This window comes from Grus americana, chromosome 6 (assembly GCF_028858705.1).
Source record: "Grus americana isolate bGruAme1 chromosome 6, bGruAme1.mat, whole genome shotgun sequence".
Taxonomy (NCBI): Eukaryota; Metazoa; Chordata; class Aves; order Gruiformes; family Gruidae; genus Grus; species Grus americana.
This window is the reverse complement of record NC_072857.1, coordinates 16,617,705-16,639,168: the sequence shown is the minus strand read 5'-3', so window position 1 is coordinate 16,639,168 and position 21,464 is coordinate 16,617,705. Positions and strand designations below refer to the sequence as shown.

The 21,464-nt window shown below is 36.2% G+C and overlaps 1 protein-coding gene across 6 annotated transcripts in view; it reads right to left on the bottom strand.

Annotated features, from left to right (window-relative positions):
* Positions 1-497: 497 nt before the first annotated feature.
* The window catches only part of XRCC5 (X-ray repair cross complementing 5), a 52,518-nt gene continuing 31,551 nt past the window's right edge, over positions 498-21,464 (bottom strand). For 3 of the 6 annotated variants that reach the window (XM_054829954.1, XM_054829955.1, XM_054829960.1), the window contains 4 exons: positions 19,471-19,564; positions 17,937-18,006; positions 10,249-10,358; positions 9,360-9,727 (listed from right to left, as the gene is read on the bottom strand). In XM_054829954.1, the coding sequence (XP_054685929.1) occupies positions 9,401-9,727; positions 10,249-10,358; positions 17,937-18,006; positions 19,471-19,564 (601 nt within the window). In that variant the 3' untranslated portion in view covers positions 9,360-9,400. The other 3 variants (XM_054829958.1, XM_054829957.1, XM_054829959.1) reach the window with 3 other exon arrangements.

Below are 21,464 nucleotides of genomic sequence, written 5' to 3'. Positions count from 1 at the left end.
TTTGCCAAAGAACAAGTGTAAAAATCAGGTTGCCATCTGGTAGACCCTCAGTAAGACGTATCACAAGCTTCTGATGACCAATACCCACAAAGCTGGGCAGAATGAAAGACACTTTGCTTGCCTTCTAAGAATTTGCTTTCATTTATTTTAATTAGGACTCAACTTCCCATTCCCCTCTTTAGTACTAGCAACTCAGTTACCATACTGAACCTAAATGTGCTGTACAGGTAACAAGATCTATGAAATAATACTCCATAAACTAAATGTTCATTGCTTGACAGAAGCAATACTTTCTAAAACTGTGGTCAACTGATTGAAAAGAAACAGAAAGCCCTAATCCTTATTTTGATTTGCAAAGTAATTCTATATACTGTCTGGTCTTGACAAAGACTTATCATCATATGCCCAGAAAAGGGGTTTTTGATAGTCTCTCTTAGGTACTGCACAGGTAGTTAATCATCGGACTGTAGCAAACATAGCTCTGAAGAAGACAAAAGCAAAATTTTAAATATTTTATTAATCATACAAATTAATAAAATGTAAAAACAAACCCCAGCCATTGTTATACTCTATAAACTGGCCTTAAAAGACATTCAAAACAATGGATAGACCAAATATTTATTATTTACAATTTAGAAAAATATCTTCTAGTGACACAAATGCTCTAAAGGTCTGGAAAGATCACCTACTCCCGGCCATCTGCAATTGAGAAACCCTTTCAAAGTCTGCACGAACTCAATCAGGATAGGATGTAAGAGAGGAGAGAGCAGGTCGCTGTGTAGGGAGGTAGGGGCAAAAAGCAATTGCTGTTTCCCACGCAGGAGCTGTTTTTCAGTATAAAGTGCAGATATTCCAAAATATTTTTTAGCTACAGCTCATTTTTTTCTTTTTATGATCTTAATACCATTTTGCACAGTATGCTTATACATTTGCAATAATGAAAGAACAGCTTTTAAAGGAATGAATCTGGTTGTAACAAACATCTGTGAAGGTGTCATTAGTGTCTCTCTAGATCTGTAATCAAATTTGAGTATCTCCTTCTAAGCTGTATTTGACTACTTTTGATTGCTCTGTGTAGACAGTACTCCATTTTGGTTACCAATGTTAACTATTATCAGTTATCTATCACAGGTGTCAGTGTACAGCTTTCACGGATTCTTCTGCTCTGTGCTAGCAGTTATCTGCTGTGTACGAAACGGGGATAAAACTGATTCATTCATCCTTTTAGCACCAGGGAAATCTACAGTAACTGTACTAGTTAAAAGTCCAAAAAACAAAACAGGAAAATCTCTAACAGAAAGAGACAGAGACTGTTGAGCTGCTGCTGAGCTGACAGGATAGAGAACCTGTAGTACAGATATAACTGTGATTTGGGTACAGCGTGGCAACACCAGCACACTTGGCTTTGCTGTGTGCTTTAGATTCTGTTGTGTATTTTAAACTATTACTCTGTGGCTCCCTGGCCTAGAATTTTTTCCTATAAGTATTTGTGGGTTTGGGGTTTTTTTCCTTTTTTTTTTTTTAAAATAGGAATAAAGCATGAAAATAGAGACTTTTTCCCTTGTGTAACAATAATGCTATGGAGTTACCTCCACTGAAGATTCAGCATTACCTGGTAACCTCACTGTGACATTTCTATCTTCCTTCCCAGGTAACAAGAATTTCAGGCACCAGCGCAGATTCTCATTAAATTTAGTAGTGTTTAGCTGAAAGCAAAACCAAGGATAAGCTAGATTCAGTGTACTAAAGAAAAAAAAAAAGAAAGAAATGCCTTAACAGTATCATTACTTCACAAATACTTCAGATTATTTCAATCTTTTGTTCTAGTTTTGAAAAGTCAGATGACATTTATATCAACTGGAAATGTCTTTGGGACTTCTGCTTTCATTTGACAAAATAAAGATGGATATACTGTCTTCTCCATAGCATCCTGTTTTGTGCCCCATCTCACAGGGAGATCTCTTCCAAAACTTGGCTTGTATAGTCACTATGTATCGCCCAGTCACATCATGTCCAGCTGCAAATAGAAGAAACAGATTTGGAAGCAGCAGCGTTGAATTCAAGTTATTTCTTATGCGTGTTTAGTGCTTAGAAAATAAAATAAATTCAGAAATCCTTATCATGTAACATAAATGGACTGCACAAAACTTACTATTAAGCTGCTATAAAGTACAAAAACAAACCTAAAACTCTCACCTTCACATAATTATATGTGCAATTTATAGATTTAAAAAAGTACGTTCCAAAAGTAGAAATCTGACTGCTATTGAACCTTCTTTAAAACTGTCTACACTATCAGCGTAAGCCCTGGAGATAGATTTGTAATGACTCAGCCTGTAAAAAAATGGCTAAAACATTTATTAAAAAACCTCTTGAAATCTTTGAATTTCAGCAATCCTATATAGAGAAGGTTAATTGAGAGGATTAAAACATCTTTTAAAAAAGGATTTTCAGTTTTCAACCCACATAAATAGCTGTTCTAGATCTACAAGTTTTGTTAAATGCTATTATAGTAAATTATAACAATCTGCTATCAAATGAGCAGCCTCACAGGCTCTTTTGAAACACTCTAGAAGACATGTTTAACTTATGTAAACAGCCGTGTTACTATATAACATAATATTTGCCATCATGAAATTACACACCTGGTTATGTTTTACAATAGCAAATAAGTAATTTCACATGGCTCCTTTCTGACTCAATTCCTTAGCTGTTTTCTAAGCCACACAGTCTAATCTACTGCTTTAAGAAGCACTCGCTGCTCCTTCTCACTGCACCTTTCAGTTACTGTTTAATTCTAACGCCACATCATGTCTGCACAGTACTCACCAAATCATCAACATCGCCACCTTCATCTGTGGGAGGCAGAGTTTCATTTTTCTTTTCCTTCGGAGCCAAGAACTGAAAATACAAATGTGATACAGACAAAATTCAGACCCTTAATAATAAATTAACAGAATATCTCCTTTGTATATTAAAACAAATCCACCTGTAATTAAAAATTATGAAGTCTGCTCTGGTTTCCACCCTCCAAAAACATCTTAAAGTATAGGAAAATTCATAAGACTTGCTTTTAAAGGATTTTATGGTGAGGTGTGTTGAATAACAGATAAAAGGACATGGTTCTTCCAACAACATACGGTTAAGCTGTACAACCCCCTGTAATAAGGATGCTACAAATATTAGTCCCTAGTCTCACAAGGAGATGAGGAAAGTTCATAGAAAAGAAATTCTTTGAAGTCTACTAACTCCACAGAAACAATCTCAAGCACAGGAAGTACTTGAGATATCAGTGACTGGAGCCTGGGACTGTACACTTTTTTCTACCCATCTGTTACCGTCCACTGTCAAACATGGGATTCTGGGCCAGATGGAAATTTTGTCCATTACAGTATGGCCATGTTTATGTTCTTAAAAAAGAAAATTTTAAAAGTAATAGTGTGTGTAGCTAAAGGGCAGCAAACCGCCCCCCATTGATATGAATACATACATAAGCTGACCAATAGATTGTTTAGCAAAGTTCTTAAGTACAACATTCTAGTTCTGTGTGGAACTTAGAAGTTTCCCATTTAATTCAATTAACATTTAACAAATGAACAAATACATGAATTTAAAAAAAAAAATCCTCAAATACGCAAGATGGTTAGAATGCCAGTTTTTAAAAATAGAAAACGCATTATGTAAAATGCTATTGCCGTAGCTGCTGATACAACTCACCATATGCCCTTCACTTAAAGCATGGCATTCACAAACAGAAGATAAAGGTAAGTTGCTCAGATACTATAACAACTGAAATCAAACATAGAGACAATATCCGGAGTACAACCACCTCTGAATTATTTTTCTCTTAGGCTAACACAGTGAGGAAAAAATAATTTAGCTAGAATGGTAGAAAAAAAATACAAATATTTGACTCTTACTTAAAATGTATGCAGTTATCTACAAGTTTTAGCTACTGCCTCTTTAGCAATATCCTTACTATAACATCATAAATTTTCTTTTTCTTATTAAAATGCCCCAGAACAAGTATACAGAGCTGGGAACAATGCTGCCCCAGTTAAAAAGATGACTGCGAAAGCTGGGGAGGAAGAAAAGCCACATTCCATGACTTTGAGTTCCATCATCCTTAATTCAGAACCAACTTTGTTATAACTCTAGATGATGACACAGAGCAGCTAGTTTGAAAAAAACCACTATAAATAGTAGCTATAAATACCTGTGTAGAGTTAGGTAACTCTTTTGTGCAAACAGCTAGCTCCTGAAAGCAAGCTACTGTAACAAGCAACTATAACAGCCATGGAGGTTGTGTAAAAGGCCACAGGATCCCTATCAGAGCACTACCAATCTCTGAGACAATATACTTGTACTGTAAAAAGCTTAAATGCTATTTTACGTAAATAAGATGCTCTGATCCTTCTCTAGAGCAATAGTGACAGCTTTTGGACAAGGGGTAAAACACAAGTTACCTGCTGCATCCCATTTGTGGAAGAGTACCAGATAAATCCACTAGGATGAAAAGCAAATACACCAAAGACAGAGAATGTAGACCACCTCTGCCTCGCTGTCTCACTACGCAAAGGTCCGACCTTTCCTACATCCTAAACAGCAACATACAAGAAGAATGTAGAAAGCTGACTCCACAGACAACACTCATATTTTAACACATGGACTTCAACTTATCATATAGACTTTATAGCTGCAAAAAAAATGAGAAGGTGACAGGGCCAGAAAGAATTAGAATTTCAAGATGCCGTATGTCTATCTTTTTTGCTGGAAAAGTTCTCAATCTAGTAGTAACATAAAGCACATCCAATGAAACTAAAAGCTAATGACATTGTCAGTTCTGAAAGGATTTTTGTGCTCGATCAAATTTCATTTTACACAGTTAATTAAGAGTTAAATGGAAATGGTATTTCTGAAAGTAGCACATTTTTCAGTTTTCAAAATTAGCTTTCCCACACTAAATTAGGTAAAGAAAGCGAAAAGCTAAAAAAAAAAAAAAAAACCCAACAAAAAACCAAACCACCAAAAACCCCCATATAATGAAAATTTGCAATGAATTGAAACTTGAAGTTTTCACCAAATGCTGAACATCCAACATTGGGGTTTTTCTCCAAAACCTGTTTTACATTTATGCAAAAGCAAATTACATATAACAGATGTGCTGAAATCCATTATCTTCCCCCAAAGCAACCAGAAAAAGCACTTGACATCTCTGGTCTTTTAACCTATCATCCCCATGTTCTAAAAAAAGTATCTCCACTATTACATGAAAAAAACCCAAACCCAACCCTACCTAAAACCATTTTTCTCAGTGATAGGAAAATATGCATGGATAACCTAGCTCAACCAAAAAGAAATTTTTTACATGTTACATTACTCTCTAATAAGCAGCCTTGTAAGTCTTCCTTTCTCCTTCAAACAGCAACCCTATAAACCTGAAATTTTCTACTTCCTGAAAGCAGTCTTGAAACTGCTATCAGTGATCTGCACACGAAAGAAGGTTTTTGTGTCACATAGGACCACACTGACAGCCAAGCCCTTGACCTACATGCTTGCATGTGACCTATTACAGAGGTGAAGAAAACTTGCATTTTACTCTATTGTGTGGTATTTTAAAAGAACCACTATAACCCTTTAGTGAAGGGTATCACCTTCAATATAGAAAACAAATGATCCATTTTTGCAACCTACTATAGACCTAGGAAAATGCTGGCTTTGTATCACACAGGAAACCTGTGGCAGGGTTTAACTGTACCAAAAAGGACTAGATTTTATAGTAGCCTCAACCTCAAGATAAAATTTTCTATCCCTGCAGAACTTACTCCCAAGAATATGCAGTCTTCCAATCTCTTAAGTCATATAAATCCTTGACAGATAATGGCAAATCAGGGTTCTGGTTTTGGATCTGTAGAGTGTGTGGGGAGATGGTTACCTAGTGAATAACTGGGACTGCCAACTGCCTAGTTAGCAAAGAGATGCAACCTATTTATTCTGAAAGTCAAGGTAACTGCCACGTTGGAGAACCGTTGCAGAGCTGATTTAATGCAATCTCTCTTATTGTCCTATTTTAAAGGGAAGTTATGGCTGTTGTAGGACCTTCAATCAATCACAGAAGAATTTCCTGTATTGCAACACCTGGCTGACTGTAGGACGACATCAAACCGGAACAGTTATTTTGAAGTCAGCCTACAAATGCTTTGCTCCAGCTTAGCCTTGCAGCTGTAAATCTAGTCCTTGGTACTCTGTAATTTGTGCTGCATTCCTATGCAGGCACAGTATTTTTTAGCTACCACAAGCTCACAGTTAAGACAACAGTGCTGTAAGGTCTTTGTAGCTAGCAGAGATTTCCTTAAGGAATAGCGACTATTTCACACAGCATTAGCACATTTTGAGCATCAATGGTAGTTTCAGGCTAGAAAGTGAAGTTCTCAAGAAAAATATTGTCTTAAGAAATTTCCAAGTAAATTCATTGCATTTGGAATATATAAAAAACCCTGATACTCTTTAATAACACCACTGGAGAAAAAAGTTGCTCTATACAATTATGTGTGATGAGAAACAGCCAGTAGGTCCTTCATGTCTAGAAAAAAACATAATATTCTGTCATTTGTACTCTGTACATGTGCTTAGCTTTCTGGATTCTTAGTTTGTTAGTTTTTCATTTTCATGATATTTCTGTGCCTTCTTCACCTTGAGGTAAATTGTTACAGATGAAAAAAGCAGTTTCTAAAATACAACCTTTTACATGCTCATTAATTCACTCACCGAGAACTTAATTCTACCTCCTTCTGCTTATTGCTAATGTAAGGCCTGGAAGTTGCAGAAATCAATGTGGCATCTTTTAGAAAAGCTGCTTCTCTGCAACGTACTTAGTGATTTTAGCCACAGGTTTACCTTGAAGGGTCTGCAATATAAGGTTCTTTTTTCTCCTAAACTATTTAAAATCATGGCTAGCAGCCTGATACAAGAATGTCCTTACCCTCTCCACACAAATCCAATTTTTGACAGCAACTCTAAATTCTGCTTTCTTTCAAACAGAAGACACCATTCTGCCTGTTAGAAATTGACTCCTTTGTAACTGTGACATCCCTCATTCATCACTGGAGTTACTGAAGTGTTATACTTCCATAGATAGAATACCTGCAAATACTCCAAGACTTTTGTTTTCAAAAGGATCTAATATGATCACCATTAATAAAATCAGCATCATCTATGATGTCAATCAATCCACAAGAGCTGCATGAAGTGGAAAACACTGATATCGTCGCATACATGGTGAAAACTAGCCATAACAACTTTGTATTGCTAGAATTCATAACACCTTTAGACAAAAAAGTCCTGATTTTTGAACTTGTACGATACCAACGAGATCACGGTTCTTTCTATGACGTTCAAACAGTGATCTTGCATAGATAAATAGCCTATTTCTGTTCCACTACACTGAGTTTCTAAAGTTCCTACTCTTTGTAAAGGATATTTTTAGATAATGATGTAAATACTTGCTACTTTCTGAAGACCAATTAAAGCAAAATGCTGTGGTACATGCTAGGAATTATTTTTGCTCTGAACTAGGGCAATTTCAGTTGTATCGCAAAAGGACACTCTTCTTCCTTCATATGGATCCTATTTCATTCACCTAAAGATTTATCCACATAAGAAAGAATCTTCTGTTCCACAGCATGGGCTCTATACAAATAGATGCTCATTAAAAAAACTATACCTTTTCAGCCTCTTCACTAGTCACCGCACTTCCCTCTGCTTCATCTTTAGTGATCAAAGAAATTCTGTCTAAAAAAAAAATAAATATAAAAATATCATTAGAACACTTCCCAAAAATGCATTTAATGTTAGAAATGAAAAAAGTCTTCCAAATTCCAATTTCTGGATGTGTCATCATCACCAGCAAAAATAAAAAAATATTGCTCAAAGGAAAATGTGACTTGCATAAATGAGTCAACTATGATATAAAAATAAATTAATGAGCATATTCATAAGCTTGTGGAAGTATCCATTTAGGAAACTGCTAATATTATGACAATCAAACTAATGAGACACTGGAATCTTAGATCACAGATGAAATGCTGAAAAAATCTATCAGAAATTACACTTTTAGTCATTCACATCATGCTCTTAGGTCCTTAATAGCCTTAGAAAAATGAACTCCTAACATACAAACACTTGTGCTGTGATTACCTACGGTCTGACTACCAAAGTGCTGGTCCTGTCCCCACTTTGCTCCTCGGTTGTGCCAGCAAAACCATCCTGATCAGTGACCCCAAAAACCCCAACAAACCACCTCAGTTACTTTTTATCTCAATACTTTTTCCAGTCTAGCTCATCACTTGGCTACATGCATGCTTGTGCCTGAATAAAGCAGTTGTGGGTGCAAGAGCAAAGAACAGTAGATTCTTAAAGGTTTCAGCAGCAGCACAAGTGTAACGCCACCTTAACGTGCCCAAAGCACTACATGGCAAGGTTTCATCAGACAACTGGACTTGTCAAACAGATCTGCCTTGCTCCTGAACCACTATTAATTCACATCCATCCTCTTTTGGTGACCACAGTCACTCATGACAAAGCCCAATGCATGCCACATTTGGCAGAAAAGAGGGGACTGGTCATGTGGCAAGAGGCAGGGAAAAGAGGACTTCTGCTTTTGGTAGCAGCAAGCAAAAAGCAATTTCAGCCACCTAATGAGAGCTGTTAGATTATGCATAAAGCATCATGATTTTATCCTCTTCTCACAAGAGGATAATGTATTTTGTATGAAAATATCATTGTTTGTATTTTTTTCTTTCTCAAAAATAGAATCCAGTTTGTTAAAAACTCTAGTTCTTACCAACTGAAAATTATTAAAATAGTATTCTAGCATGGCTTTGGAAGATCCAAGTTTCCTACTTTCAAAGTCTGTTGGTTTGGTTTTGTCTTTACAAATTTCTTCAGAGAAGGTCCCCTACAATACTACTGAATGTAATATTCTTTCAGTGTTATCTTGTGATGCCGGGCATTTAACAGATTTTCTTAGCACTGGTTCCAATTAAAAACAAGAGTATGATGTAAAAGATTTTTTTTAGTCCACCATGCTTCGTATTTGGGAAAATGTTTCTTTATTTATCACTTACATAGTCTCCGAATGTCTTTTGGAATTGCACTGCCTTGTATCTCGCAGTTTAATCATAGGTAGATGTCATATTGCCATATATTCTGTCCTTCAAATTGCTTAAATACAAAATGATCAGTGACATATTTCAATGCTATCTATGCCTTTTTTGAAGCTTAATTTGGAAGAATCTTTTTATATCTCTGCTGCATGAGTTTTTTCCATTTATTTGGAAATTCAGCTGAAATCGTATCTTCTTCTCCCTACCCTGTTACATTTGTCTGTTTCCTTCCACAATTAACTTACCATTTCAAAAAGACTTGGCAGAGCATTATGAATATTGCTGATACAAAACCACCAGTGCAAAAAAAGGAAGCTGCAAGATGAAAGTATTTTTTCTTTTTTTTTTAAATAGGCTGCCATATGAAAATGCTGCTCTGGGGTTAGTTTAAGTGCCCCATTGCTAACAAAGCTTTCTCTTACATAATGCATAATACTTCCCCTCACACCCCCAAATGCTATCCTACCTTGTATGATGATCTCCCAGAAATCAGCTAAGGCTTTATCTTCCACCTTTGATTTCAGGGCTTGCAGAAAATCATTGAAGCACTGCACCTTGGACAGCTGAAAAAAAAAAATAACAGCAATGATAACAGAGAAATATTAAAGTAACTTACTACAGAGCACTACAAACTTAAGAATTAAGTCATCTAACATGGTGAACACAAAATTCAGTACAGACTTAGGGTTTTATCTCTACAAAAAGCAAGAGTTCTAAGGAGAGATGAGAGCCCCAAAACTGCCTTCCAGAAAGCTAGAAAGACTTTCTTGTAACTAGCTTTATTTACAAAGAAATTTGTAGGATTGCTTATTTTTCTTTTACAAGCATCAGGTCACAGGCCTTATGTTTTTATGTTTAAAAGAAAACAAACAACAGTAAGTAATACCAGAGAAGCTAGTCCTCATTCCAGTAAGAATAAAGAAACATAAAATGCAAATGTATTTCTAAACTTTCAAACAGCATAACAGATTTTGATCTATAAATCAATTCTTTTTGCTGTAGAAATAAATTACCAAGTTTCTAATACAGCAAAATAGGACCATCATGTCTTTGAAAAAGATGAGTTTTCACATATTAACATTACCTTTATGGCCTCCTCTCTGAAAACTCTAATACAATTGATCCCTTTCATGTAGTACTGTGAGCCTTTATTTTCCAGGAACTGATCAATGCGGTTTATCAATTGCTGACTCACTGAAAGACAAGGAGAAGGAAATAAATCAAAGAATGCACAATTTCAAGGCAAAAAAATATTTTTCCTTTAAGTCTCTCTTCTTCTATTTTACAGGCATGAAAAGAGTTAATCATACCCATACCGCCTCAAGCTACTCAAGTTGATAATTGTTATCTAAGCTACTGACAATTACTTCAGCCTCTCTGGAAAAGCTAGATATACTAGGAAGAAACCCAAGCATGGCCAAGGGAAAAGTCTTTCCCTGAAAGCCAAGAAAAAAAAGCACTAGCATAGCTTGTTTGATAGAATGTAAAACCAGAACATTTGGGATCCTAAAGCTGAGGGAGGTTTTGTTCTGCAACACAAAGCATATCCCCTAAACATCCTTTGAAATATGTGCATATTTCAATAAAAGTGTTAAATTTACAATGAAGTTGTAATAACGTCAAAACAATAGCTGTAGGGTGATTGGAGTTAAAAGACTACCTTGTCGTTATTGACAGTAGAGTATATCTTGTCTCTGTACAGGTAGTCTGATGAGTTTTCCATCAGGGCAATGCTCTTTATGATTATGGAGATAAGTATTATAACCTGTACATGCCTGACAGAGAAGCAGACACAATGAGACTTGTACTAATAAGAAGGGGAACACCAGTTTCATCCTCACTGTTGAGCTCCTAAAAGCTAGGTAGATGTAAAAAACTGCAAATGTGACAAGTGAAAACGTCACCAGGAGCTCTGCAAGCCCAACTAAATTCTGCTGGATTTCAGTACTTTATTTTCTTCATGTTTAATTACAGGTGAGGAACTGTCCGATTTTACCCTCTGGCAGACATAGCCTGGGAAAGGGCAAGTGGGAAGCGCATACAACAGTGATCTATAAACTTAGAAGCACTGTGAAAAGGATAAACAAGGACTGAAAGTCCACTGACTCTCTCAAAACAAAAGCAAAGAGTTGGGTTGAGAACAAATGAAAAAAGTGTACCTCTTCAAACAAAATCAGTTAAACTCTTTACCACAGGCTGCTGTGGGATGCTAGAAGTCTTAACGGCTTAAAAAAATTCTTGAACAAATGCTTAGAATCCTTAAAAGAGGAAATCCATGAATGGAGACTAAAGATGATGTTGCCATTGAGGAAGAAAATGCAGGAAAGCATTCTGGACAAATCACAGCATCTGCCTGTCCTGTTCTTGTACTGTTAAAGATGGGTTACTGGATTAGCAGAACCTTTAGTCTGACCTACAGACCTTATGTTCAGATGGTATGGGCATAGAAGTCACTGCAACTATTTTGGCCATGGAAACATCAACATAGAAAATAATCTGCCAGAGTAATGGAAGAGACAAGGATAAATAAACATACCAAGAAGCAGACATTGTTTAAATACTGTATTCCACTCTGCTCACTGTAAGCATGCAAAGTGCTAGCTGTTATATTTATGTTCCATAAAATGCCTAATTGAACTGAATCTGTGAAAAGATTGATGAACAGCATCTGTGAAAAGAACGGAACAAGAAATGTTTGATACTATCTCACTAGCTTTTGACTCTACAGAGTTTCTAGAAAAGGAGGCCGATAACAGTTCTGTCCAACAGCAGCTATCACACAAGAAAGTGTGCTGAAGTGCCTACTGCTCCAGAGGTGATCAGCTCACTCTTATTTATTTTACCAGTAGCTGACAAACTAAATTGAAGTCTCACTACTTAAGCTCCCCAAGTTAAGTCAGTCCATTTTTTTCATGGTTAACGATTTTCTCATTAAATGTTCTAATTTCTTACGAATTGCACTAATAAAAGCAAGTCCTGCTGGTGTTTTCAGTGGTGGTGGTGTTTTTTTTAAATGCAGCCTTTTCATTGATGTGTTAAATTAAAACCCCAGGCACTACAAGGGTGCAATAAAAGTCTTTATTGTCAGAATGATTCCAGCACACTGTTTGAATTATCAGACACTCTATTTCTTTTGCATTTAATTTTTTTTTTTAAAATCCCTTTCCATTTGATTGCACTGGCAGGCATCAGAAGAAAAGACTTTCTTGCTACTACTGACTGTGAGCTGTCTCCTTTTGAAATCTGTTGTAAGGAACCAAAAACACCCTACAATGTTTTACTAAGCACTGAAAGACCATAATATATGCAGGAAACAGGTTACATGGCAACAATATTTTAAATCGGAGTCTTCTAACATATTGAAACAGCTTGGCTAAAATTGGGTCCGTCCACTGGGTCTCCCTTAAACAACAGGCCAATGATTGATGAATCTAATATAGATAAAATTCCTGTGTTCTGAGTAGACTACCAAATCACTTCAGGGGGCCAAAGACAATACCAGAGATGGTAGATAAGGATTATAACTAGAAGTTCTCCAAAGTGGATTCTGTTCCTTTACACTTCTAGTTCTGAGGATTTTCTTTCCTTCTTCCCTTCCCATCATCTGCTTTTGCATTAGTGTGAAACTTTGGGGTTTGGGTGCTGCAGAAAGTAGATCACCTCTGCAAATGGGCATGTTGTGCATAACAATCCAGTTCTAACTCACCTGTGAATATCAGTATTAACTCTGATGTGTCCCAGACAAATCTCAGGCATTGGGGTTTTGTAGTGAAGGTCCTAGATTTACAAACTGACAGACTATTTAAGCCACTACTGTGTAATAATAATCTTTCTCTTCTCTCCCAACCCCCTTCATTCCCTCATATATTTAAGTAAAATGAACTAATGAACTTCCACATTTTGCATAAACTAGAATTCTAGTACCACTAATAACCACCACGTTCTGCAGATCATCGCAAGAAATTTTAATCTCCTGTTTCCTCCTTCTACTGTACCTGATTGGTTAGATAACAAATACAGTGATTAAAGGCTGGAGAACTACAGGTTAAAAAAATAACCTTTGAATAGAAGATCTTTCAGTTCTAACAGAATTAAATTGCTTCCCCACTGGCATTCAGACACATTCTCTACTCTAAATACATGCGCCAGTCCTGTTAATTCTTGTGAAGTATGTCATGAACAATTATATTCACTTATATGTCTGAATATTTACAGTACAAAAGTATAGTTATATTGTCATGTTTGACTCCTTTCTCTTTACACCAACCAGATTACACAATAATAATAGATAAAACTGCATTATTGTCCAAGTTAAATTCCTTGAGGTGTGTCGTCCCCCCCCCCCCAAATTAATCAGGTTAAAAAATAGCTATTTCTGTAGATGAAAGACTCCTGTTGTTACCAATCTTTAGATTTACCCACTGGTGGTGATAATGATTTATATTAAAAAAATCAGTTAAACCACCTAATAATTAATTTTAAACTCCTGCTCTGTAAGTATCATCTTTATGTAACTGAAAAGAAGAAAGATATTCTGAACTGGAAATAAGATTTTTAAGCTCAAGAGCTGTTGATCTACTCCAGTGTCCTATGAGGTGATGTTCAGTTTTGAAATGGTCTCCCTCAATGGCCTGTGGGTATTGATCAGAATGATTTAGGTTGGATGTCTGAAGGACATATAGTCCAAATCCTCGCTTCAAAGTGGGGTCACTATGGATCGGGAGGCTCAGTGCTCCACACTTGAGTTCCAAATAACTCCAAAGATGGAGAGTCTCCAAGTCCTCTGGGCCTCTCTTTCCATGTTTGACTACCATCACTGTGATTTTTATCTTTTTCTCCCATAACATCTAATCCAAATTCTGTTTGTTGCAACTCAGAGCTTTGCGTCTCCCCCAGTCGCTATGCCCTTCAAAGACAAATCTGGCTTCATCTTCTCTGTGAAACAGATGTACAGAAAACTTCAAAGTGATTTTTATATACTTAAGTATTTGGTTTGCAAATAGTCTTCTAGACTGAATTGTTTTCATCAAACCAGTCATTGCTCTACTTCTAGGTAGGCCAAATGCATGAATAGTCTCTGAAATACACAAAAACATCCAGTAAGATAAAAATGCAGAAGAACTGCAAAGACACATGCCAACAAAAAGTGAATGTAAACAGTAAGGTTTTTTTTAAATTGTCTTAGGTCTAGAAAGGTAGTTAACTACGCACATTTCTACAGAAAGTCTTGCAATAAAATATCGGCCTTGTTGCAACTAATAAATTCCCATTGCAAATCTCTTATACACAATTCTTTTATGCCTACAAAGCATACAGTACAAAAATTGGTGGTTTACATCTTACTTAAGAAGCTATCTGCATACCATGGCAAAAGTGTGACACCTCAGGCACAACAGCATATTTGCTGAAACCTACATGTGCAATTACTGACTTTTATTTTTCTACAAGTGTCTCAGAATAAAAATATTAACAAACATGCTATAAAAATAAAAAAGAGCAATTGGTACAATTTGTGTCTGGACATTTTTTCTTATGTCCATAAACTGTACAGTTGTCATTGTGAATTTCTCTCTTCACTGACAATCAGTAAAGTTCAAAAAAGCTCTTTTAACTACAGGACTTCAGACATCATGTTCCCAGATAGGAGTCCTGTAAGATGCAATGAAATCTAGCCTATAAACTCGCACAAAAAATTTACAAACTAAAGAAAATATGATGCATGTGTCATACGCATTACACTATCCTATCTTCTACAGAAGTCTATGAAAATACAATACACCATATCACACATCTTCTGCTCTCCAGAAATGCAGACATGGATGGAAACCTGCAAATAGTCAAACAGGATGAACTGGTAGTCATGTGGCTACTCCTTTGGCATTACAAAGATGGCAGGCACTCTCTGCATTTGAGAGTCTTCTCTGCAGCCGCAGCAATGAAGAAATTCATTGTACACCCTTGGGAGTAATGATTAGATGCCACACAGGCAAACTAATCTATTTTATTTGCATTCATTGACAAAAGTGTCAGAAGCTATTATGAGAAGACTGCTCTTTGTGATGACTGTGCACTTGTAACCTGCTCAAAATAAGACCTGCATAAAATGACATCTCTCTGGCCATGAATGCAAACAAGAAAGTAAAGATATCTGGAGGGGAAACACAATACCAGTTACATGAGCAATCAATGTTAACCAGTAAATTGACACCATGACATACAACTCATCACATAAGCTGTTGAGTCCCTACTGTAATAAACTACACAGATGTCAATTAAAACCAAAGTTGATTACTGTTTCAGGAACTGAGCTGCCAGTCTCAGAAAACCTATCCCTAAGACCCTTGTCAATTTGAAACTTAGATTTTCTAAAAAAAAAAAAAAAAAAAAAAAAAGAAAAAAAAAAGTAAAAAAAAAAAGTATTTACAGATTGGTGACCCAGTTCTCATTAACAGCAAATGCATCGTTTCTCCTGCTCCGGCCTGCTGTGGGACATAGTATCAGACACAGGCCGGCTAACTTGCACTTAGGCTTCTCCTACGAATGGCTCAAACCATGGTCATCAAATCCCACAAGATCACTACAGGAGATGCATTAGTACACATTTTCAGTGATAAATATACCATCAGGACTTCCTACAGTCTGTTTCAAAAAAAATAAAAAAATTCCCCTTGTCATACTTTGATCTTGATAACAAGTCTCTCACCAAAATTATAAAGTTGTCAACTGAAGAGGATGTGTGTCATTAACATGCAGCTTAATAAAAGGCCACTGTACTGTCAGTACTTAAAGTACAACACTTCCTATTTCTACAACTTCTCTATCTATCAAAAAACCCAACTCCCAATCAAACAGTTGAAAGGCCTTTATCCTCCCTATGGAGGGACTCTGTCGCTATTTTGTTTTAAAATGAGAATGTAGGGTCTATTCAGTTTGGAAGACAAAACTGGATGCTCTTTTTATACAAGAAAGAAGCAAAGCAGGATGCAACCTAGTAGTTCTCCTGTCTGCATCCTGACACAAAATGTAATTTTTTTTTTTTTTCAAAAAACCCTATTTGAATGCCACAGATTATCCTTTCCTGCAAAGATATTTTACATGTTACATGTTCTAGCACAGGAAAAAGTTTCATCTTTCAATATGATATAAAATTATACTAAAAACCCCTTAGAACCACTGAATAGTTTTAGGGCAGAATTTACTACTTACTTACATAACCAGCAATACAGCAAGGCATTAAAAACATGCCAGTAATGTTTTTATGTATTAAGCTACCTAAAAGGCTCTAAAGCAGAAAAAGGATTATGCAGAATCAAAAAACAACATGCAGAGTATGTTTTTATTTATAGTGGCTTCTGTCTCTCCTTTAAATGGGTGACTGCACTGCATTCTGTCTAACTACACCTTGTAATTACAGAGCAGATCACACATAAAAGCAGACTGCTTAAAATTTCAAAAGCCATCCAAATATGTACTGCAGTTATCTCCAGCACAGATACCAAGTGGACATATTTAAGCACTCTTTAGTTAAACCATCTTCAAGGGTAATCACTATACTTATTTTGCCTTAATTAATTCTATCATGTAGGAAGGCTTTATCATTACAAAGTAGTCAACTGTTTCACAGTTTCTGTATTCTAATATACCATACAATGCTTTTTTATTGCATCTTAATATATCTGAGATTTGAGAACACAATTCCAAATGTTTTTTCAATAAACAATTTCTTCTGAATCTAATGCAAAATCCATGTATAAAGCTGGCTAGCTGGCTTATAGGTCTGGAAATTCTGGAGAGAAACAGCCATGTAGGCTTTAACAGACTGTATCATAAATCAATATACTACTCACACTCCTCAAAGTATTCCAAAAGGACCAAAGGCCTTGCTGAAATACTCAACACCTCACTTCAGCCCCTCCGCAATTTTTTTTTTCTTTAAAAAGAAACGCTACATTAGTGGCTATTTGGCAGATGAGGTTTATCTTGCCACAACCTTCAAATCATCTTTTAAAAGAAAAAAGGACCCCATCCATATATCTCTGTAGAGCTCTTCCAGTAGGGAAATACCATACAAACAAATGGTAATTTCTTTGCATTTTCAGACTTAGAGCATGCAAGACAGCGGCTGACCTGTGCTTTGTATTCTTCCTTACCTCTGATTCAAAACCCTGTACGCTGAGAACAGATTCAGTGCACACAGAGCCTGCTCTCATCTTTAAAAGTCACAGACTACATGCTTATTACACCCTAAATTCACTTGTGCTTTCTTTTGCTCACAACAAGCAGAAAGAAACAATCTTTAAATGTAAAGATTTAAATCCCAGGCATTAGATTCTTATTCCTTCATAGAACAGAGTAAGTAGACAGCAGAAGACAGTTTTGTCACACCACATGCAGCCAACAGCCCTCCGCTTCAAGCCAGAAGGCTACCATGAAGCCAGGGGAGAAGCTGATACCCAGTCCAAATGAGGCAGTCAGCTGCTACAAAGGGATCTTCTGTCAGAAACACCTGAGGAGTCACTCAGATGCCTCAATGTAGCTGTCTAGTGCCATCTTACACAAACATGGTTATCCGAGACCTTCAAATGAAGAAGGAAAATTTTGCCCTGGGAATTATGAGCGACACCTTTCTTTGCTGAGTGGCACTGCAAGATAGGCAATAAACTCCAGAGCATCTCACATAGCACTAGAAACTTATGTTTAGACAAATGGACTGCATTTACTGAACCCTGAAGATGCTACTGAATATAATTAAGATAAATAAAAGTCATTTACCATCTTTGAAGTCAGCATTTTTCTGCCTCACCAGAATTCGGAAATCTTCTGCTGGATTAACACTGCCAACCTACAAAAGGTCCAAAAATGATATGATCATCTGCCAATATCCACCTCTCTTTTTGTGAGACAACAAGAATCTTTAAACTTCTGCTTATTTTCATATGTAAACAGAAGCTCTACATTTCTCTGCATGCAGACTCATAAAATGGAAGTCTTAGTGCATCTTAACGTGCAGTACTCCTAGCAAAGGTTAGTTTTGCCATGAGCAAGACTAACTTACACTTACTATGCTGCACTCTCATAAGCAAACCATATTCTCAGGGGTTTAGAGGTCAGAAGCACAGTAATTCAGGCTATCTGCTAGTTCAGCTTTGAGACTTTCTGTAGCACAGACCTCTCACTAATCTTGACAGACGCTTAATGAGGAATGGGAGCTCCCAGGCATGTGAGTACAGAATCATTGGTTTACCATTCCAATAGGAAGCTCAAAATTAAAAGCCTGTGCTCAATTCATCTACCCTTTCTGGCCCAGTCTGGTATCTTAAAGCTGAAGCTCTAAATGGGCATACAAGTGCAGAAACCTTCACAAAGGAACTAAAAACCAGGTAAAATATAAACAAACACCTAGTGAAAAAGAGATACAGTAACTTCAGGAAAAAAAAATTACACTGCTTAGCATTTCCTTTCAGGAATCAAAATTCTCCTAAGTTTATTTGAAAATTTTATGCTTTGCTGTCAAAATAATTCTTCGATCTTTCAATAAGCTTGCTTGGTCTCTCTGTGTTTCTATTAAATCTGGCAATGCCACTTTTCAGGAAAAATCAGAAGTGTGTATTATGAGTACAAAATATTTAAATCTTTTTAGATTTTAAGTCTTTTAAAAAATATCAATCATGCATTTTAAAACAACAGCCTTAAAGGATAGTTTGAAAACAAGTGAAGTTATCTCAATTAATATTAAGTCACCTTTTTTCCTGTAATTCAAAAAATCAAATAAAGGAAGGTGCGCAGTTATGATACACCTTCATCTACCCATGTACACAATATCCGGAATTAAGTTAGATGTTTAACGTATCATCAAGATGAAGCCAAATTTTTGATTTAGAATCCCAACCAATAAAGAGAACAGTCTCTAAAATCACAGCAATACCTTTGATTAAATATACAGAGGCAACTTTATGTTGCAGATGATATGAAAGAGAGCAAAACCAAAATTCAACCCCTGAACCCCGAATCTGAGATTCTGTTCTCTTCAGCTCCTCTGGCTTGCCCTTTACAGTTCTAGTCACTGGAGGAGAATTTTGTCCTAAGATATGCAAGACTGACGGAAACCTTGTGCTAACATACACCTTAAGGCAGAGAAAGTTGTCTTTACAATCTCTAGCATAGAATCTGAAATCCACAAGCAGACAATATTTCAGTCCTAGTTTCAGCTAAACCCCATCCTTTTTCAGGGATTCTGTGTATTCACTATAATACTCTTGAAATTAATCTTCCTCTTCAATAATCAGATTTGTAAAAATATGCTTACAGAGGTGATGTTGCCTTCAGTAAGTTTTATGATGCTAAAGCTACCTTCCTCATCTTCAATTTTTGGTTTTTTAGGAATGGGTCCATCTTCACTGCTGCAAATGAGAAGGACAAAAATTAATATAAACACTTAAAGTAAACCATCCAGCCTAAGTAGGGAGTCAGTAAATTAATGAAATATACACTGAACACTGGACAAAGCTTCATTATACAACTGCTCACAAATAAACACTAAACCATGCCTCATTTTTCCCCACAGGTTGCACAAAGCAGACGGTAGAAACAGAGATCAAACTTAATCTTAGCATAAACAAAGGCACTGCTTGTTGAAGGTGTGTGATTATTCATGCTTATTTCAGGCATGAATTTACTCATACACATCTTCTCCACCTTTCTAAATACATAATATTCTCCAGTCACTTTATTTGGAACCTGTATATTGAGTTAATCTTGATAATTTACAGTATATTACATGACATTTGGTATTCTCATCAGATCTTCTTAACATGAAATAGCAATGAAACTTAACATTTAAGTACGAAATTCATTTACTCTTCAAAAATTACCTGCTAGTTCATGTCTTGAAATTGATAGCTACTACAAAGCTGTTTACACAGTGGCTTTTAAGTCTAATGACCCATATTCTCCATCACGAGAGCTTAATAAATTCCACTTACAGCAGTCAAAACCTGCTAGACAAACCCCAATTAAGTACGTAAGAACTCTCTTAGGACATTTTAAGCTAAAACTCAATGTCTTCAAAAGACTATTTGTTATTTTTAAAAGGCCAATTGTGATTTTAGGCTACTTTCTAGCTTTACCCTCACACTTAACATATACCAAGGTGTAGATTCAAACCAGGAATTTAACTGTAACATCTAACGTACCAAACTTTAGAGCATATCTTGGCAACAGAAGAAAATCCAGCTAGTCACAAAAGGGAAAGAAAAAAAAAAAAAAAAATCACACACTGTGTTCTGTGTCACTTAATTTGACAGGCTACTGACACAGAAGAATCAATTTCAGTTTAAGAATGACTGAAAGCTACTAAGCAATCTAAACAGCAGTACTTGTGTTCAAGGAATCCCAAAACAAACTAAGAAGTTTTTCTTAAAAATTCTGCTATTGCAGTGAAAAGGACAAACTGCTTGACGATGTAGGGACAAAGCCAGAGATCCTGGCCTAGATGTCACTTTGCATTCTACAAGGTTAGAACTGATTTTAAAAATTGCATTGCACATTATAGAAGCAATCAACTATTAGAAAGACTTGTACAGTCTTTTTACTTTCTATAGCACACTCCTCCCCTACTTCACAATCAGCATTTATCCTGCTTTGTTTCAGTAATCTTCTCTGTTCTTTACTTAATTTTGCTACTACTGAAATGAAATCCCTTCTCCTCAGTAACTCCTGTCATCCAACATAACCTTACTTATCACTCCAAGAGAAATGACGACTTTGGTTATGCTGCAGGACAAGGATAGGTTACCTTGCTGCATTCCCAACCCTGATGACTTTCTAGCTGACCTTGAACAAGTTGCTTGATTGTTTTGGACAGCCAATATGCCCAACTGTAAAATGGAGAAACTGATACTTGTATAACACCAGTGAGTTTAGAACTTTTATTTGAACCAAAATTCTTGTATATTGATGTGGTTTGAATAAAGGTGCAAAGAACAACAAAAATTCTCTTTTAGAATATTTTTCTCCAAAGGTATTTTCCACTTGATTGCAATGTCTTGAAGTCTTTTTCCTCTTGCATTATTTTTACTGATTCAAAATGCTTTGGCAGTGGGGGAAGGAGAACATCACAAATGATGATGCTGCATTTAACTGCCTAGGACCAAATCTATAGGTGTCATTAATCAGTGCAGTACAGCAGAAACTAATGAATCCATACCCATTTACACCAGCCAAGGGTCTGACATTTAGAATCTGTTACTGGTAATGCACTGACTAGCAGTATTTTTAAACTGTAAAACGTGCAGCTACTAT